The 21,778-nt window shown below is 36.0% G+C and overlaps 1 protein-coding gene across 1 annotated transcript in view; it reads left to right on the plus strand.

The window, feature by feature from the left end:
* The first annotated feature begins 11,054 nt into the window (after nt 1–11,054).
* The window catches only part of LOC105215363 (uncharacterized), a 109,151-nt gene continuing 98,427 nt past the window's right edge, over nt 11,055–21,778 (plus strand). Inside the window, exons 1-2 of the mRNA XM_011189229.3 lie at nt 11,055–11,325; nt 12,807–13,259. Coding sequence (XP_011187531.1) covers nt 12,972–13,259 — 288 coding nt within the window. The 5' untranslated portion in view covers nt 11,055–11,325; nt 12,807–12,971. The remainder of the gene's footprint in view (nt 11,326–12,806; nt 13,260–21,778) is intronic.

Raw genomic sequence — 21,778 nt, forward strand, 5'->3', positions numbered from 1 at the left:
TTTGTTGCAGTTGTTGTTCTGCTTGATTATCTGCTGTTTGTGTTCTCAGGGCCGGCATCTGATTTCAGACGACATTAAGCGGCTCTTAAATGCGCAATTAAAGCAGATTTTCTGCAGCTCATCAGTTTCGTCAAAAAAAACTACAGCAGCCGCCAACAAACACTCACACAGAGTCTTGAATGACTTGTTTTGTTGTTGTCGTTATTGCTTGTCAGCTCAGCTGCAGCAACTGCATGCGCCGGCAGAGCTCATTATGAATTTAGTAGCAGTTGAAGCACGACAACAACTACAACAATTATGACAACAAGTAACTTCAAAATATTTATGTGCAATTGGGAGCCGTCAACAACAGCAACAACTTTTATGAGTCCGTTTTGTGTAGTTTTCGCCAGTTCTTCGGTGGCTCTAAACGCAATTTTTATGACCAGTTCCTGTGAAAAGCTACAGCTTAGTCTTGTTTGCGGTGCGCTAAAGTATTTTGTGCCATAAAAGTGTGGCGTGTGTACTCCACTATACTCCACTTCACTCCGCTCGGTTCAGCTGTCCACTCGTTTGACTGATAACCATAAACCTCAAGTTGTCCCTAATAAAATTGCTGCGCTCATCAGTACCGTCATCAACTTTGCTGATTGTAAAAAGAGCAGAAACCTGAAGATGTGAGTACAAATTTATGACTGTAAATATGTGCATATATAATATTATATATAAAGATATATAGGTCTGTTTGACTTCATTGTTGAAAAACAAAATGAAATACTACAACACAGTTCCTTAAGTAAACATCTGATGTGAAATGTATAAAATCTTATATGGATTGAGTCAAAAAAATATTTTCAAACCAATTTTTGTATAAAAGAAAACAAATGAATTCAAAAATATTATTTCATTAATTTTTTCCTTTTTTTCCAATCCAAAAGCCTTGCTGTCTTCATCACATCTTCTCCTCATACTACATCCTTCCATCTTCGTATATTCATATCCTCCACATGTCCAATTTTTAATGACGGATATCGTCAGTAATTTATGATGGCTCATAAATTATTTTGGAATTTTTTGTTTTTGATTTGCGGTAAATTTATACTGTACAATTTGGAATTTTTATTAATTATGATCCCTTCTCGGGTGTGTATTAAGTTAGTAGAATTAACTATAAAGATGCATTTGTGAGTAGGATTATGGCAGATTGATGACTTGTACGCTATGACTCACATGTGAGTCAACTGACAGGATTCGAAGACGAAACAAATTTATTGAATGGAAGTATTAAAATCAAACTGATTTTATAACCCAACATTTTTATCTCTACCACAGAAGAGAACTAGGCTGAGTAGGCCTTTGTGGGCAATACAAATGAGATATTATAATTGACCTCACAATCTCTCAAGAGATCTATCGCACTAAGAATGTTTCACTTCTTTATAATAGTTTAACGGTAAGGAAATCGGAAAGGCACGCCACTATTGTCTATAGAAATCCAAAACAAAACTAAATAAATATGGTAACACTGATAAGTGATTTCTTCTTCTTCTATTTATATTATATCAGCCTAAATCAAAACTATCTTATCAACTGAATATTAACCCATACGAAGGAAATAGATATTGGCATTTTAACGACACAATTTGGAGTTGATATTGCACTAATTAGAATATTTCTCTTCGTAGCCCATGCCACTGGCGCCTGTACTCAGCATCCCCCACAATTGTGCACGACTTCATTGTTTCCAATTTGCAGCATCACTGATTTTTCAATTACCAAACGAATTCATTAATATTAAAAATCATCGAAAAGTTCTATATAAGTATGCACGAAAGTCTATTGTAGAGAATCCCGCACTCCTACTGCCCGTTAAACGCCCTTAATCAGGCGCAATCACATTTTTTACGCAACATAAAATTCACCACAATCAAATTGAACAAATGAAACGCTCGAACAGTGGAGAGCATGAAGAGTGAATGTTGCAGGAGACGAGCTGCTGGCTAAAAAACGAAATGAGTACAAATCGTACTCTGGAAGAAAAGAAAAATGTGTGAATATTGAAATGGAAATGAAAATGAAAAAGTGAAAACTACGCGCAAATGACGTTAGGCATCATTTGCGTTGATGACAGCCTTAAAAAGTGGAACGGAACAATGGCGAGCGGAGCTGGTAGCGCGACTGCGGATCTCCCAAAGGAGTCTGAAGCGCGAACAGTGAGCGCATTGCCTCGAGGACAGTAAATAGTATATGAAATTGCAGAAATTAATAACTGAGTGGGTGTTTATTTCAACAAATATTCACATAATACAATAGTACGTAATTGTATGCTTGACGGGCGGGAGCGGCGTGTCTATTGCATTGCAAATGGGAATTTCGGTCTCTAGGGTATGGAAAACAATTAAACATTTGCTATGCTTCAAATTTTTTTGGAATTTTTTTGCACTGTTAACTGTTTGCATTGACTGAGAATTGAATTGGAAAATGTAGAAGTCAATAACGATCGTTGGATTGGGATGGATTTCTTAATTTTAATTTCAATATCCTTGAAATGATAGGATTTATTTAATTTTGTTTTAGAAAACAATTTTGTTATGGAATAGACTTTAATGCATTTTACTTAAAATTCAAGGGCTAAATCATATCTTTTTTAAAGAAGTGTAGTTCCTGGAACCTACTTGTTAAAAAATAAAATAACCAAAACCAGTCGTAAACTCTACGACCAAAAATGATGCGCGCTAAAAAGTATGCTTCAGTTATATCTTCTACCCTTAAAAATATGCAACGAATAGTGTTTTGCAAAATTATTTGGACACATTGTTGTTGCATGTAGACATATTTATTTCTTGCACCAAAAAACATATGTTTTCAACACGTTGCAACAGAACCATCAATGAAGAAAACATTTAGAACTACAACAACAACACAGGCAAATATAATAAAGACCACACATACGAGTGTGAGCAAATTCTGCGATGAAATAGGTTAGTAAACAAAAATTGCATCAATGCAAATAAACATTGAAGGAAGGGTGGTGAAATGCCGAATTGGTACACGTACATATATATGTACATCCGTTCGCCAATACAGGGTGCACCGAGGCAGTCAAAGACGTTTGATGTATGTAAACAATGTAAAGGCAGTTGCTTGTCGATATGATACACTAAGTTGCATTGTTGTCGGTCTCAACAACAAATTTCGATTGCTTTGTTCGCACTTACGTAACATACACGTGAATATGTAATCGCCTCTGTATGCATGTAAGAGCAACAATAATAGGGCAACGCAATATTGCACTTCTGCTTCCACGCGTTTGCAATTTTGTCTGTTTTGCCATTGTTGTTTTCGTTTTTTTTTTCTGCTCTTCATTGCTTATCTATCCTCCGTTCATTTGGGCAAAGATCTAAGCGAGTTTCACTTCCCTTTTCTCCATTATGCAGCAAAAGCCGACAATTACCCGAGAACTACACTTGAATGCCTTACTCACCCTCAGCTCATTGAACATATTCGTTCTTTGTTTGGTCGTGTACCATACATATGTATGTATATGGAGAGATAGGGTTGCCAAGATACGCGTTTACTTTCGGTATTGATCGTGCTTGCTGGGTGAAGATCATTAATTTTCAACACAACCTAGAATATGCTTCCGTCTCCGAAGCCTATTTCTTTTAGCAAACCACCTAGTATTGCTTTTCCATAATAGAACCTAGCTCTAATTACAAATATCTAGCATAAAATTATTTAAGTTGGCTTCTAGTATGAAATCTGAATGTTACCTCAAAGAAATGAAAATGTACTCATTCCAATGTTTCTTCTCTAGGATTTTATATTGAATATCCGAAACACATTACTCTCAATAACATGCGACAGCTCTCGGCGGAGTTTCGTAGTTACAAACTGTTTATTTTTGGTACACGTTTTTCCAAAGTACAACAGCTCTGAGCTTGAAAGATATGCAAATAATGAGTATTACTTTTCTACAGGGTACTTATTGTGAGCTTCGATGTGGCACATTGTTTTCATGCACACCCTATATATCTGCTGCACAATGGCTTTCTTTGCTTACAAGTTTTCGTTACAAGTTTCGTCGTTTGTTTCCATCAATGAGAAGCTTTTTATACCCTCTACGATACTTTTCTATATATCCTCCAATATTGCTTTTCATTTGCGTTGAAGCAAGGCGTTTGTTGGTGCCTCTATTTTTTACCAAAAAAAAATTAGAACAACAATGTACAGAGACAAATAAAACGAACAGCAATGCGAAGCAAGGAAGCACAAATGCTCGCAGGCCCTTTTGATAAGAATACATGCGACAGCAAGGATAAAAGTAGAAGGAAAGTAGTAAGATTACAATGCGCACATTCGATGCGAAGACTTACAAATATACCTTGATATAGATGTGTCACACACATGATTTCCTTTACATGCGCTCGCCTTCGTGTGTCCTTGTAATGGAACTCGACGTACAGCGGCATCCTGTGCACTTGTCCTAACGAGAAGCCAGCGTGTTTACACCTTGCAGTATGTTTACTTCTTATAGCGTTCTTCATTTGCGTTCCAATATTTACCTACTCGCTATCTCTCTGCGCTAGTATTTATATTTGCTCGATAGAAATCGCAACGACGAAGGACGCAAGGAAGTGCCATCCGAAGACAGGCGCCACGCCCGCTACTCCCACCACTCGAGGGCATATCTGCGCTTGGTTGTCGTGGCGTATTTTGTTGTGTCAACCTTCATTTATGTTGTTATTTCACCTGTGTGGATGTGTAGCCCCGCTCGCCTTGCCAAGGAACACAATTTTGTTGCACAACGAAGTAAGCAAACATTGTTGCTTGGATTTCTCGCAATTCCTCGCAGGCAGTTTTCCCAAATTGAGTGACTGTCACATGGACCAGGACTTCCAGTTTGCCGCTGCTTCTGCCTCTATTGTTAATATCGTTTTTGTGTTTATGTTTCGTTCATTCTTTGTGTCACCTTTTGTGCAAATATTCGTTCTTTTTCTTTTAAACAAGACACAGTGACACAGGTGAAGACAGATCTTCTGCTAAACCTGTGAGTAGAAGATTAATATTGTCAAGTTTAAAAATTTTTCTGTCTTGAATTCCTTTCGAATAGCAAGATTAGTTTGAAGATGATTAGTTAGGTGATTTAAATGAAGTGGGCATACACTGAACTGGGTTCAAAAACCTTCGTCCCTAAAGCTTGGGTCATAATGTGACAATTCTAAAACGTTAGAAGTTGGTTCCAAAAAATATTCAGAAAAGCAAATAAAATCGCAAGCTCTTGGAATTTTCCCCCACCAACCGTCGCAGAACCTCGGCTAGTTCCAATATTCTCTGAGCCGGTAAAACAGTTTCCAAAAACAATTATCATCTATAAATATTATATGAGTAGACCTTTACTTACAGAAATATTCTCAAAGATTCTACTTCACCGGTGGAGAGTGTCACCTGAGACTAGGACGGGACTCTGAACTAATTTTGAAGTAATGTGTTTTGAAACTGTTCTGGAAATAGTGAGACGATCTATTGCTTCGGTTTAGTTAGGACATTTTCTACAGATTTTTATTATTGTATTTATTTTATACACAAATTTTAGACTCAACTGAGAACATTAATCCTCAACACATTTAAATAGAAATTTAATTTTGATTTGCACTAAAAATTCTTGAATTAATTAGATGTGAATTTAATTTAGTCTAAAAATCAATCTGACACATTTCGCACGAAATTAATACTCAATTGGCTCTGTGTTGCATGAATATTTATAGCAAAACATACGTAAATTAGTAGATTTGTCACATTTCTTGAGAGAAAACACCAAAATGCCACAAATAGAATTGCTAATCCATGCGCAAACCAATTTCAGATGTGTTCACGATTTTATGACCAAAATGTCACATTAGCCATTGTGTGGTGGGTCAACGAAACCACACAACCTGTGCGCCGACTAGAGCGCTGTATATAGAGTTTGTGTTTTATGAGGAACTTTTATGTATTTTATTTGACACTTAATTAAACATGTAAATTATGGACTTAACTTAGTTGGCGGCGCGGACGTTTGTCTTCGTACTTAGTGGCTCGTTTCGCATATTTATAGTGGAGAGTTAAGAACCATTATATTTAGTTTGAATTAAGATTGAGCATAAAGATAAATACACACAAATAGACTTTCGTGTTTAAATTAGTTACATTAGTTACGTATTTAGGAGTTGAGTGACAGATTAGAGGCACATTTGTTGCTCATTCACTGGGTGACTCTTAATGGCGGCTTTTATGAGGAAATCTGTAAAATTAGTACCTAAGATGAGTCTGGCAGATAAGGCTGCTGGAGAGGCTGTTCATATTAGTGTCGCAAATGATTCTAAATTAGTTGTTTTGTACTGTTATTAGTACGTATGAGGTTGTCTGATCGGAGTACTTAAAAAGTTTTACTTAAAGATTGCTATGACTCTGGCTGTTGATATGGTTTATTACCAAAGACAAATTCCTTATGTTTTTTTTAGAAATAGCCCAGAGAAAAAAGATCGAGAGCAGAAGAAGATAAAAATTTTATTTTCAATTTGTAAACTGAATTTTTAAACATCATTGGTTGGGTGGTCTGATAGTGGTCATAAAGAGTAAGGTGGCGTAAAAACACAGCGAGAGAGACTCAATTTAGTAAGTGCATAGAGCTTTAAATTATTACAAAGCGGACGAATGTTTAGAAGTAGTGACGACTAAGGACTAGTTTCAAGATTGTTAAAAAAACAAGTCCGAACCTCCGAACCTGGAAGCAAAATGTCATCACACGATCATGAAAGAATATTCTAAGCTCTTTAGTATTTCTCAAAAGGTCTATATTGATCATTTCATCTAATGATTTAATATGTCTTCAATGATATCTGCTGTGAAAAGTCTCGAACTATGAGAGTCCACAGATCGGTTGAGGATAGAAGAACAATCTGGGAGAAATAAATTTCCAATTGGTTGTATCTAAGCCCATTATATTTAGAAAATAATTTTCAACAACTTCACAATGCCGGTAGTACAAACTTATCAGAAAAGGGTAAGCCCGACTCAAACGCCAGTAAACAATAAGAAACATGAATGGTTTGTTTTGAAACTTTACCTTTTGTTTCTATTATAGTGGTAACGTGTATTTTATAGCACTCTCGTTTTGTACACTTGTCAACATATAGTATGTTAACTATTTTTATTATTCCAACTAACTGCTGTGCGTTGTTGTTGTGCTAGCTGTGAACTCGCCATCTCCGCTGCCTGTTGTCGTGGGCATTTTGTAAACTTTTATCGCCACCAAGCAGAGCTGACCAGTTCACCGGTCGACCAGTTTCTTTATCGCGCCCATTCGCTATTTATGGCTTTCGATTTTGTTTTGTACCAGCTACTCGCTGTCGATATGAATATTTTATTGAACTATCTCGCGCGTTCGTCGCCTGCCTTCTTCTCCGCAGCATTTGGCCGGATGGGTCTGTGATTTTTTGTGATTTTGTTTTTAATGTAATCAGTAATCAGTTCGTAATTTAGTCAAAAGTATTTCGTGGAAACGTGAACAAAAACACACGTGGAAATAGTCATTCGAAGTGACAGGCGACATTGTTTATGGGCTGGCAGCGCAGGTCGTTGCAGGTGACACACACACATACAGACATTTGTAGAGGTGAGCGATAAACGCCTTAATTTCAATTTCATTATCTGCAGCTATAGCTTTATCACTCGCTGCAACTGCTACGGAAAATACAAAAACAAAGCAAACCAACAACAACAATTAAATTTTGTTGCCTAGCGAGCGCTGAGGCTTGATTAATTTGATGTACAATTTCATTTGCTAAGATTTATTGCTGCGTTTGTTGGCACTGTTTGGAGATACATATGTAAATCCATTTTGTCAACTCTTTTGTTGCTGCTTTTGTTTTGTTCGTGTTTATTGCGGTCTATTGTATTGTATTGTGTTTTTAATTTCGTACTAAATTTTAATTCGAATCGCTTCGCTATTGAATTCCCAACTTTACATTTTCAGCTTTGAGTGAATTCCACTTTAAGCTATTTTTAATTTCTTTGCATTTGCATTTTAAGCTGATTTATATTTTATTCAAATACATATACAAAAAAAATAAAGTTGTATGTAAATATGTATGTCAATACATCGGTGCGCCCGTTTAACCGAAAATTAACAAAGCTCAATAGGTTTCTGCTGTGCTACACGCTTAGTTTTCAAACAATGCGCTGAATGAGTCGTTTTTATTTGTGATTTGTTATTTATTTTCTTCCCACTTATCGTCGTCTAAGATCAGTTGCTAATAATGAATTTACAGCTTGCGGGGACAATGCTATTCATTATTGGTGCGGCGCACAATACAAAACGTTCAAATTTTTAACTAAATACGATCTACATATGTTTTTCTTTAAGCACACACACACAAACACACATTTACTTAGAGCGATGTGGATATCAGCAAAATTCATTTCTTCACATGTGTACTCGTATACAAAAGCTTCGAGGTGGCCGCTTATGGCGACTTGTTGAAAGCCAAATTGCTCGCGATTTATTTTATTGGCTGCTTAATAAACGAAGGCTTATTCTTTCGAAAAATCAATAATTATGAAGAGTAATGAATTGCAGCGTATTATAATAAAATAGTTTTTTATCGACCGCTTTAATGAGAAATTTGTTTATTGATTTCAGTGATTTAAAATATAATCATTTGAATTGAAAATTTTAGTTTTCTTGGAAAAAAAATAAATTTTTCTTTAGAGATCTTCCAACTGATTAACAATTTATTTGACAATGATAATATACATATATTTGAGGTGTTGAAGTGCTTGGAGCTGCGTAAGCTTTCCTATAAAAATAGATCGCCGGAGTTAATGATAGTTTTCCAGAGTTTAAAGTAAAATAAATAAGTTTCTAAGCTTTAATTTAATCTAATAATTTGCGAAGAATAAAATTTTGTTATGGATCGGTGAAAATATCTACTTTTCTTTTCTTTAAATTGCAAAAGTCAACGGCATTTAATTATTTACATCTAAGATGATGATTTAAGGACGATAATATATAACTAATGGTTTCATCTACTTCTGATAATTTTATAATCGAGATCACACAATAAAAATATGCTTTTAGTACTAGCTCGGCCGATACAATACTCATAACAAATAGATACCATTAACTTCGACTACCTTTAAGCGTTCAATATTTATCTCACAATAACTAATTTGAAACCTTTAAAGTCACTCAAGCGTTGCATAAAAGATTAATCTAACATTCAGCGTATTAGAAAGTACTCCTCGGATATCATTCTTGAAAGAACGTCATTCCACGACTAATTTGTATAAACTGAAAATGAATGATACTGAAGAAGCCTCCGCTTTTGCACAATATGAGTTTGAAATGTAACATGAAAGGCAAAAATAGCACCACTAAGCAATTTCGGCTGTACCTACAAAATAAAATAAAAAGTTAATCAAGGAAGATGAAGAACAAACCATCGCTTATTGAAGACAACGTCTTGATTCGTGAAACGTTAGGGTCACACGTAACTTCGTTCTGTGTACTGTCGGAGGTTAAACTGTTACTTATCAATAATAAACCCCGACATACCGAACTCCCCTTTATCTGTGGTCCGACCCTTTCGAATCAGCTAGTTTCCTGGGCCTCCCGTTAAATGACCACGATGACAACTAGATTTAGGCTTTGTGCTTCAACAACAGGGAATATCCTGTTTGAGTTATGAAAACCAAAAGCCGTCGCCATGTCTATACAGATACTTTCAATCATAAATCTTGAACTCTCTTTCTTTCTCTCTCCATTAATATTTTGAATGAGCTTCTATTCAATTTACAGTTCGCATCCTGTTGTTTTCTCATATCTTCAGCATTTGGCATGCATTAAGTAACCCAACTGCTAATGATTTTTTATTAGATTTTCTGTTAGAAAATAATTTTATGTTTTCATTTCATGAATTCAAATGATAATTCTTCCAATTCATCTAAAAAACAATGTTGTCTGTATTCGTCAAATCCATCACCTGCATTGTACTCAAATCCCTTTAAAGTGACTTGGCAAATTTGCTAAGATGTATGAAATTATACAGTAATAAGCTCCAAAACTCAATATTTCCTACATCGCTTATCTCCAATGTTGTGTGTGAACAGTATATCAATTGGAGTATCAGAGCAATTGTTGGCTAACCATACAAAATACTACCGAAGACCTGCAGCGACACATAGCGGCGGACGCCGGCACTAACACAACTCCAATTAGACACCACCACCAATGCAAGTGCGAACACCGATTAAACTGCGCAACAACACCCGTAAACAGCCCCCATTACAACATCGAACAGAAGAGCCACTTAACAACAACAATTCCGCTATTCTGTTAAAACAACAAAGCAATAGCTGTTGTGGTGGAGGCAAACATGTTCAGCACGCGGCAAAACAACGCGAACATGTTCGTAAACAATTCGAAAACGCTGCAGGGGCTAAGCGAATGGTTGGAGCCCCACGTTCCGCTGCTCCTGCAACATGTTGCGTTGGAGTTCGCTTGGCACTTGCGCACTACTAAAATCATGCAGACGCTGCAATTGGGGAGATGGGCTGTTGCAAGTGGAGAATTTCCTGTGCAGTCGTCACTGCAGAGCAGCGGCTGCACTCTACAGCTATTTTCTAGCAGCGCTGAACTAGACCAACTTTCGCTGCATGCTGGCGTTTAACCTCAGCGAAGGTTAGTGGCGCTGCAACAGCGGCTGCTTGAAGGGTGGTGTGCAGCCTAGTCTGCATGAGGGCACTTCACTGATGGTCAGCGTCGCTGCTTGCTTCGACGCGCACAACGCCAGCTTGACGATGGCTTGCGCTGCTGCTCTCCTACTCTCCACAAAATAATCCAATTAGTGTGGCTGGGTTCTATGAGCATCTTGTGGTGGTGGTGCATTGTTTGTAGATTCGGGTTCGCCTGTCAGCCTGCCCGGGATGACTCTGGCTTAGCTCCGGCTGTAGTATGTGCAGGCTGGTTTTCGCTGGCATTGCTGTTGTTGTGCCTACTAGTTCGCTGTATACCGACGATAAACGACGATGGCAGCGCTGCCGACGTCTGGACTTCGGCGCGGTCGTGTCGATTTTGTAGAAAATTTCTGCAAAACACAGTTTAGTGTAGACTCCCCGAGGTTTCGGTTGTATCGACAGTAGTTGTAGTGCGTGTGAGCGAGTCGCAAAGCCGTCGGTGTTTTGATTATTTGGATTGAAAGAAAAGATATTGTGCTTTTAGAAATCTTCTTGTTTTTTTGTTTCCTAGCTGAGCCACACAGTACGCGCTGGCTCTAGCGGTTTTGCGAAAAAGTGAATATATAGGTGTGTACCGAGGTCCACGGTGTGTGCGTGTGGTTGTGTGTGCCACAGAAAAAATCACGTTTTCAAGCGGTCGATTAAACTGCGATTAAAGCGTGACACCGTTCGTGTTGTTTAGCGCTTTGTTGTTGCTGGTCTTATTGTTTATTATTGTACTAGTTGTTGTTATCGTTGTTGTTTTGGAGGTCAGCGAGCGCCAAACGTGTTGTTCACGCGATGCGAGGGCAAACGTCACAAAACGGGTGTGCAAAATCGATTGCGTGAATAAATATAAACAAAAATGAAAGCCAATGTTTTTTGTTGTAATTTTGCTTGTTTTTGTAAAAAGCGATAACAACTGCAATTTAATGAAAGGAAAACAATAATTAAATTGTTGTGTGTTTCGCTAGTAGTCAGGGCTTATATGTAGATAGAAGTGCAGGTGTTTTTTTTGAATGCAATATGGCAACTGCAATAATTAGGAAGTGGGAAAATACTCGCATATTCATCTGGTTTTATATAGACATTTTATTTTAGTCGTTATCTAAAGGCGTGTTTTACAATATATTAATATATAACGGCAGTTAATAAAGTAAAATGAAATGTATTTTTTGAAAATAAAATTTTTAAAGAATAAAATCCATGCAAGTCCATTTAATAAAATTATGTTTTGGGACAATTCGTCTCTACTTCTTTTGTGTTTTTATGGTCTATTGTTATTTAGGGATAGGAAATTACTTTTATAACTCGGTAAATTGTACGACTTTTATGTCTAAAAAAAAATAAGTTTATAAAAAAAATATCTCCAAAATTCGTTAAAATAATAAATAATTAAAATTAGCCATTAGAATATGAAATCGAATCCGTTTGAATATTTTTTCAATAATAAGTAAACTGTTTATTTTAAAATATATTTTTATTGATCCACAAAAATTTTATTGAAGGAAATATAGTGGAATTTGATGTTATTGAAATAAATAAATCATTAAATTGCTAATTGGAAACTTATTCTCGAATCCAATTGGAAATCATCATCACTTTCTGTCAATATTATCTCTTTAAGGTCACCTTATTGCTAATTTTGTTTGATTTTCAGACCGTTTTGAATACTGAAATTTAAACTTGCCTAATTTGTTGTTTAATTGGAGAACTAAATATATTGGCTCTATAGGAGTTTCACCAAATTCAACCAAATAGCAATACTTTAAGCATAACTCAGGTGTTTTATATTAATATCAGACTATTTCGAAGTACCTTAGAGTATTGGATGGATATTCACGCACATGTTTAACACTTAGAAATTGCATTTAAATTACCTTGGGGATATTTTCAAATAGTTAAAAACTTAGAAGGAACTCTCTACCAGTGAACGCTATGATAGACAAAATCATATTTTGAATGAAGAGCTACTGGTTTCTTTACAAAATTTATGTATTTTATTTATTTATAATAAAACAATCAAACCGATAAACTATTATTTAACAACAAACCCGATTTGCTTGCAGATAAAAAATCAATCACTAAAACACAAATGATCTCAACAAACTCTAAAAAGTGTTTGAATAACTCTAACTAAAACAAATCGAAACGTAAGCGTGAAAAAAAAATAAAATATAATAAAATAAACAAACATTTAAGAGTCTAATAAGAAAAGCAGAAAAATTAACAACATGCCACATAGTATAGCTGCCACAGGTGCAGCATACTGCAGCGCCACTTCAGCGCAGCTGCTGACACCCACTACACACAAGCGCTGGCTGACACTGCTGCTCCTCGGCTGCGTGGCCAGCTTGTGCGGCACGGCGGTGCAAGCCAGTCCGTTGGTGCCACGGGTGGAAGCACAAGACCTAACGGGCTATCAGCGTATGGCGAAATCACTGAAAGAGCCGAGTTCGAATGCGGCAGAGACGCGTGAACAAAGGCGACGTGTGGCATGCCGCCGTGCTTGTTGGGCCAAGGTGAGTACATACAAAGATAAGCACTTTTTATGATAAACAAAAGCGAAACAAAAGGAAAATATGTGCAACAAAGCAAAATAAACAACACTGAAAGCATATGCATGTATGTATTGATGTGTGCCTGAGTGTGTGTTTTGGCAACACATGTTTTCGTGTCGTGTAATTGAGGGGGGGAGAGTTAAATAGAATTGATAGCAAATCCCTTTATGCGCCGCATTGATGGAATCCTATTGAATTTGTTATTTTTGTTTTTCAATGATTCTTTTTTTTCGTTTGCGAATTTCCGCAATTACTTTGATGGATTTGTTGGATTATTTTCGGCGTTGTTGCACTCCAATACACACGGAAATATGTGCATACAATGTACATGCCACATCCACACAGGCGCACATATGTTTGTTTGCTACAGATGCGGGTTGCTTGCCACAGCGCTTGCCAAAAGGGGTCGCTGGACACACACATACATGCCATACAAAGCCTGTGGCAAGCGGAGCATCGACTTGGCAGGCCTTACATGTGAGTCACTAAGTATTTGCCACATAGCCATACCCACATTCAACCATCGGAAAGTCCCCTTACTTATTACTTCCTCCTTAACTCAACATTTATATTCCCACCCGCACCGTTATGCCGCCGCAATGCAGCGGATTAAATGTTTTCATTTCGCATTTTCATGTTTTAATTTTGTACACGCTTAGAATTTTAAGCAGTTGGAAAAACAAATCAACTCTCCAAGCCACTACCTTAACTTGCTTACTTGCCTAACGGTACATAGTACTTGGTATGCATAACTCGGTCGTACGAAGTGCATAAGCGCTCAAATACACTGACAGCCCAAACAGCATGGCAAAAGTCCACAGCCCTCAGCCCATGTGACTCAGTGCTTAGCCCTCTTCTATCAAACCGCCTTCATTTCGTTTGTTTCCAGTTCCAAGGGCTCCTGGGGGAGGATTCGCTGTAATTTGTGGACAGTTGCATTTCAAATGCCTGCAGGGCAATCACATCAGGGCGCCTTCGACTAATGAAAATATACTGGCAAATGCTTGTAGTACCCGCATTCGTTATGAGGAAAGTTGCATTAGTTGGGCTGTCATGCCCATTTGCGCATAGTTCAAAAGTATTTGGGATACAATTAATTCGGAAATATTATTTTAAAGCTTCATTGTAAAAAGTTTTAGTTTTCGGACATATTTCAGTACAAATTTGGTTTGAGACTCTTATTTCTATTTGATTTCACGAAAATTTATTTATATAATCATTTATTAATCCTTTAATGTAAGTAACAGAAATAAAAATAAAGAGCTCAGTTATTATTACAAATTAAAGTACAAAAACTGTATCCTACATTTTCTAAAGAATTTTAGAAACCGAAAAAGGCAACATTTTTCCTTTGTTTCCTCTTTTTGTTGTCATAATTTTGTCGTAAAAATTAATGTCAACCTTTTACTTGTTTAAATTTTCTCAATATATTTTGTTAATTGTTAATCGCCAAATGATAATTTAACACTTCAATATTTTAGTTGATTTCGGAAAAGAACTTAGATTTTTAAGTTTTGGGATATTTTGTGGGATCCTCCAATATTATATGAGAATTTTATAGAAACTCCAGCAAATCCCCGGAAAAAGCTCATCTAAATATATGTCTTAATATATTCATGGCATAATATCATATCAAGAAGTCGTCTCAGCGAATGAGGTTAACAAAATTTGCATCAAAATTTCAAATTAGAACAAACAGATTACTGCCATTACTCCTTCACATATGATTCTCAATTTTATACTTTTTAGAAACAACCTCAAGTTTAGAATTGGTAAATATTGATATGAATCATCAATTTATGCAATAGTATAAAAACTGAACTCTTCTATGAATCCTGATGCTAAAGAGAGAATCTTTGTGAAACTTTCCAATATAATTTTTTGGAAAATCAAAATTCTGTACGTAGCAAACACTACATGCGCAGAATTTTGTCTTTGTAAGTTGTTTCGTAAACATTAAAGAGAACGAAAAGTTAAATAAGTAGTAGGAATATGTATCAGTAGTAGAAGTTATTTACAATACTATTTTTTTAAACATTGGAAAATGTTTTATGAAATACATTCTGTAGAAAAATAATAAGAAATTACTTCAAATATTTATTTGAAAATAATTTCTTTCAAACTTTTCAAAACTAATAATGGCTAACAATCTCTAAAATATCGCCGCGAGTAAACTTTCATGAAGATAATTTGTTTTGTTTAATTGTTATATTTATTATTTTTATAATTTTGAAAAACATTTTTTCAGAAGCGGCAATTCTACTCATAACTGCTTTACAACTACAAGTCTTCTGAAATACCTGTTTTCTCCAATATTCCAGTAATATAACTACATTATCAATTTTATTCCATTAAACATGATAAACAAATGATACTGTACATTGCACTAAAGTTTTTAAGACTTTTGGTCTTTCAAATGACAATGATTATTAATAGAGAGCAAGACTAAGGCAAGTTATGTTAGGATATTCACACTAGTATTATTAGGAGGACTATATGATACTATTAAAAATACTTATTTATTTAAAAATTTTATAATAATTGTGAATACAATATTTGTCATCACAATTTATAAATGATGAAAGGCTTAGAATATAGAATGTTGAAACATTATATTTCGAATTATCGATTTTTCGATAGTGGACAAAGTATCCTTCAGGTGTTAACTTATACTGGATCAGTTTCGATTTTTTGTGAAAGTCCTTTCGACCCCGACATTTTTTCTGCGGTCGTAAAATTTTTTTTCTATTGGGACCAGAAAATAATGCCACAAAGAGCTTACAAACAATATTCCACGTTACCACTTTTGCAGCTTTTATTGTGGGCGCTACAGAAAGTTGCTTGTGAGTAACATTGGGACAAGGTGGTATACAAAAATTAAAAAAGGAAGTTTTCATAATAAAAAAATAAAAACATTTTGGTTTAATGTAGCGTCTCAGTACGCTCGAAAGTTTATTATTTTTTGCAGAGACACGACCATGCCTTTGATAGTAGTCAAAAGAAAGGATCCATCAACACCAAAGCTCTTGCACAAATACAAAAAAAAATTTGCTACAAAATAATAATATTTCTAATTTCTATATATTTATCAAAATATAGAGATGACCCTAATGTGCATATTATTTATATATTTTATATGAGAGTATAATGTTTATGCTCGCATAAATACCATATGACATTTGACCCAAATTGACCTGATGGATCGGCAAATAAATACGTACACATACACACAGCAAGCACATACTTGTATATTTAAACATTTAACAATGTTTTTTCAAACAATAACTGCCTTGAATTTGATTTCGAAAATGTGCAGCAGCTGTGAATTTGCATTTGTTATTCGGACGCAAAGAGGCCAATCAAAAGTGAACAACGGCAAGCCGACAACTTTCTGGGACAACTTAGAAGTGCGCAGCACAAACATGTGTGGATAATATATACATACAAATATATATGCATTGACATATAGAAGGTACAGAAACTAACGGGTGATTTTTTTGAGGTTAGGATTTTCATGCATTAGTATTTGACAGATCACGTGGGATTTCAGACATGGTGTCAAAGAGAAAGATGCTCAGTATGCTTTGACATTTCATCATGAATAGACTTACTAACGAGCAACGCTTGCAAATCATTGAATTTTATTACCAAAATCAGTGTTCGGTTCGAAATGTGTTTATCGACAAATTTTGTTCAGCGATGAGGCTCATTTCTGGTTGAATGGCTACGTAAATAAGCAAAATTGCCGCATTTGGGGTGAAGAGCAACCAGAAGCCGTTCAAGAACTGCCCATGCATCCCGAAAAATGCACTGTTTGGTGTGGTTTGTACGCTGGTGGAATCATTGGACCGTATTTTTTCAAAGATGCTGTTGGACGCAACGTTACGGTGAATGGCGATCGCTATCGTTCGATGCTAACAAACTTTTTGTTGCCAAAAATGGAAGAACTGAACTTGGTTGACATGTGGTTTCAACAAGACAAGTTTCAAATAAAGAACCGATGAGATTTTGCAAATTTTATGCGTTTTTTTTTTTTTAAAAAGTTATCAAGCTCTTAAAAAATCACCCTTTACTATGTATATGGAAATGAGTTTGTATACAAGTATGTGGAAACATTAAAGGCAACTGTGTGGACTGCGATGCCTGAAGAGTACATGGAAACTATTACGCACACTTGGCACTCAACTCGTATTTAGATTAAATTAAATTTTATAAAGTTGTGCAATTCACGAAAAAATAAAACTTTTTGTTGCACATTTCCATTGGGAATGCTCGAGTGAAATTCAAATTTGAAAAGAGCAGCGTCAAAAAAACTGGGCAAACAGTTGCATATGCGGCAGCAATGGCACTATTGGAGGTATGTGGCATGCAACGATATAGATAGTATATGTAGGTGTGTGTGCCACAAACAAAAAGTATGCGTGTGTGTGTGTGCCATTTCGTTTTTGACAATTTTGACAATTTCATTTTGTGCATTGCTGACAGCATTTTGTCGTGCAACGTGGTTGTTGTTATTGCTGTTATTACATTGCAACTATGTTGCATAACCGAAATGGATTCACTATGCAACGAGTTGTTGTTGCCACCCGGAACGTATGCTTTTGCGGGTTTACAGCCAAAATGTGCCAATTTCTGTGTACTTTGCATTCGCAAACGTTCATCGCTCCAACTGGTTGGTTGGTTGTTATCTGCTCGTATTTATATTTGCTTAGTTGTTACATTGCAGTGCAAATGCGCTCGAGTATGGCTGTGTGTGTGCATTTATTGTGCAATTATTTGCATACTCGCAAAACAATATGCAAATTGATAAAACGGAAATGCAGCACTCAAACTCAGCATGCCACACAAATTACTCGCATACACACATTTACATATTTATATTGCACACACGCATACTCACAAATGAAACTGCTTGCTGATGATCACAAGTAAATGCAAATATTTAGGGAAATGAACTGTTTCATGTGTGGCAAAAGTAAAAGTGCTGCAAGGCACATATACATATAGATGTGAGTGTGTTGCTTGCTAAGCGAAAGTTCAATTTGAAATGGTAATGGTACATGGTCACTTGACTGTTCAAAATATTTAAATTAAAAGGAGGGAACTGCGAATAGTTTGTTACTAGTTTTTGAGAATATAAATTCATTATTGCCAAATTGAAAAAAAAATATACAGGGTGTTCCAACTTGTATCTTCAGTTTGTAAACACTGAATAACTTTGATATTTACTAATCGATGGAATTAGTTAGAAATACTTTGAAATCTCGAATTCAGTGCAATTGTAACACCGAAAATAAACTCCAAAATACATTGGAAAAAAATCAATGCACGGCATCAAACATACTATGAAGAACATCCACCAATCTTCATCTTTTGTTTGACCACGGGACAGTGAAAGATGGTCAATATGCAGTTCATCAGGGAAAAATATGCTCAAGTGTACCGCTTAAATAAAGCTCTCTCTTGGAAAATGTTGCTCAGTAATCATAAGAGTTGTATCGTCGTCGTTTTGGAATTTATAGAGGTTGAACCTGATTTCTGAAAGCAACTTGTAGAGAGCGATGGAACCCATTTCACATTGTTTGGATGAGTTAAGAAAGAAAGTGGAGAACGAGTCAATATAATCCTAATAAACACGAAAAGTCATTCCTTGGAGTGGCAAACACTTCTGCACTTTTCAAACAAAAGAAACAGCCGTTAGAAAACGATATCAAGAAGGTTCTACAACAGATTATAGGGTCATTGCAACATTCTCAGGAATTCGACATATCTTGAGTAATTTTGTACGGATATTGGAAGAAGAAAAATGCTCAAAAATATCTTCCTGTATGTACTTCTGTATATGAACTCGAGTCAAACATCCGCGAAGAAATAAAGGATATACCATATCGGTATGATATGCTAGAATTATCGATAATGTATCTAAAATGATTTTAAAATAAATCGTAAAAGTACAAATTTAATAAAATGACTTAAAATAAAATGGTTAAAATGATAATATACAAAAAGTCCAATAATTTGGTTTAAGGCAACAACAAATTTCAGAATATTTCCAAGATCTAAAAATTTAGCTTCTTGCGTCCCAGCACTGTTTAGCTACATATATAAGCCATACATCGTCACTAATTTCATACAAATTCTCACTTTTATATTACCTTCCACCGAAATAAATATATGAACATATAGCATCGAAAAGCTTAAGCTTAAGCTTATAATCTATATATGTATAAACACTCAATACTCTTTCATTTGCAACAACACTCGGATACTCTTTGCAGCATATTTATTTTTAATCCAAACAGAAACAACACAAGCGCTTTTATTGTGGTTTGTAATGCTGGTTGAAGTAAATAAAAGTAGAAAAACACAACGATTCTAACCCCGCTAAGCGCACCTCAAATCTACAGTTAAAAAAATAAAACTCTCCGCTAACACTTTTCTCCCCTCCCTGCACTTTTCACTTGCTGCTTCTAACGCTTTGTTTCCGAAATATCGATTTTCACACACTCGCCTAACGCTCTTCGCGCCTTTACACTTATGACCATACACCAACACACACATACACATACATCCACATTAATAAACACTTCAGCCGTGCTTGCTTGTGTTTGTTGTTGAGGCGCCGCAAAATCTGCTACAAGGTATTTTGCGAAATTTCAATGCCACAACCGGAGCACACGGCGCTACTCATCACATTTTTCACCTTTGCGCAGGCCACTTGAGCGTGCATTCAACCACCGGCAAGCGGTGCGCTGTGTGTGTGTTTGTCTGTTGCTGATTTGCATTTGTAGTTGTTTTTGGCTTTGAAACTTTACGCGCCCAGGCCAACACTTGAACTTGCTACCCGTCGAATGAAACTTTCAATGTTACCAACACAACAACAACAACAACAGTGACCATCACACACATTCATAGGAAGGCAGCCGGTCCGTGCGCCTGTTGGTATGCTTCAAATTTATTTCTGCGCCGCATTCATCACTCAGCGCATTCAAGTATACTTCAGTTTTAAATAGAAAATGTTGCGCACACCCCCTCCACGCGCTCTCCTCAACTCATGCTACTTGAACGAAAATATTAATGCAACAACAAAATAGTAAATAATAAAAAAGGCGAAAATATGTCGAAAAGCAATCGTACAAAGTGAAATGAAAACCCATTCAATTCAATTTCGGCGCTCGAAATGAAATGAAAAATCTGAATGAATGAATGAATGACTAACTGACTGACTGAGCTGAATGAGTGAATAAATGAAATGAGCGCGCCGCAGCCGGGTGAATAACTTTAATGTGCGCTTACCCGAAAGTCGGCGTGTGTTCGGCTTCATTGCTCAGCTGGCAAATGAAAAATTGAACTTTACCTTGAGAATTAGTTAAAACAGCAGACGCACACAGTGAAATAAAGTGTGTTTTAATTCAGACGCTGAATGCTGACTACAGCAAGGGTCTGGCTGCTGTCTGCTGTCTGGAGTCTGATTTTTTGCTTTCCTCAGCATTCGCATCATTATTTTTCTCGGCTACAAGTGGCCACTTTGCATTCATTTTGGAACAACATTTCGACTTCGAAATTTACATTTTCATATTTTTATTTACAACAACACCCACTCACACTAATACACACGCAAACATATTTATATACTCAGCTGTTGGTGCTTTTAGCCAGCCGGTTGGCTAAGGTCGTGTAGTGTGTGGAGTACACTGTGGCTGCCTCAGCCAAGTGGAGCGGCAAACAAATCTGCCAAATTAAGTCGAATTCTCAGCTCACTACGGTGCGGTGTGTTGTCGGGTGAGATATGCTTGTAAGCACTGTTATATTAAATAATATAAATAATATACATACATAATTTGCAGACTCAATGTGGCATGTTGCACTTAATTTATTTAATCAAATTTAAGTGCACTCTCATGAGCGTTCGAAATCATAACATAAAAGGGGTTGCAACTACTTTATACTTTATGCTTTTACATGCGTAAAGCTGTGTGTCTGTGTGTGCGTAGACAATTTCAATATGCCATAAACACACATCCATAAAAGTATTCGTCTTTTCAAATCTGATGATTTTCCTCAATTGCTGTAAAAAAAAAATGAAATAGTCCAGCTCTCAAGTGCCGTTTTTATTTTATGTACGCATAATTCTCAATTTTAACTGCCAATTGAGTTTGAGGAAGTTTTCATATCGTAAATTGCTGACATGCAATGAACCATGTGATTTAATTTTACCACTCTCTGTGGTTGTTTTTTTCCTTCTTTACGATTATAATGCTTAATTTATGCATTTGCCTAATTGTAAGAGTAAAGAAAAGAGAAAAGGAATGGATATCATTTTTAATTATTCGACTTTAGTTTTGATTGGCGGATCAAAAGCGTTGCTAATTAGTGGACTCATCAATTATGACACAAGATTATGGATAAAGCAAGGCATAATTGTGTAAATAGTTCGATGATTTACTCAAACCTAATGAAATCAAATCCAAAAATAGTAA

The sequence above is a fragment of the Zeugodacus cucurbitae genome, chromosome 5, assembly GCF_028554725.1.
Source record: "Zeugodacus cucurbitae isolate PBARC_wt_2022May chromosome 5, idZeuCucr1.2, whole genome shotgun sequence".
NCBI lineage: Eukaryota > Metazoa > Arthropoda > Insecta > Diptera > Tephritidae > Zeugodacus > Zeugodacus cucurbitae.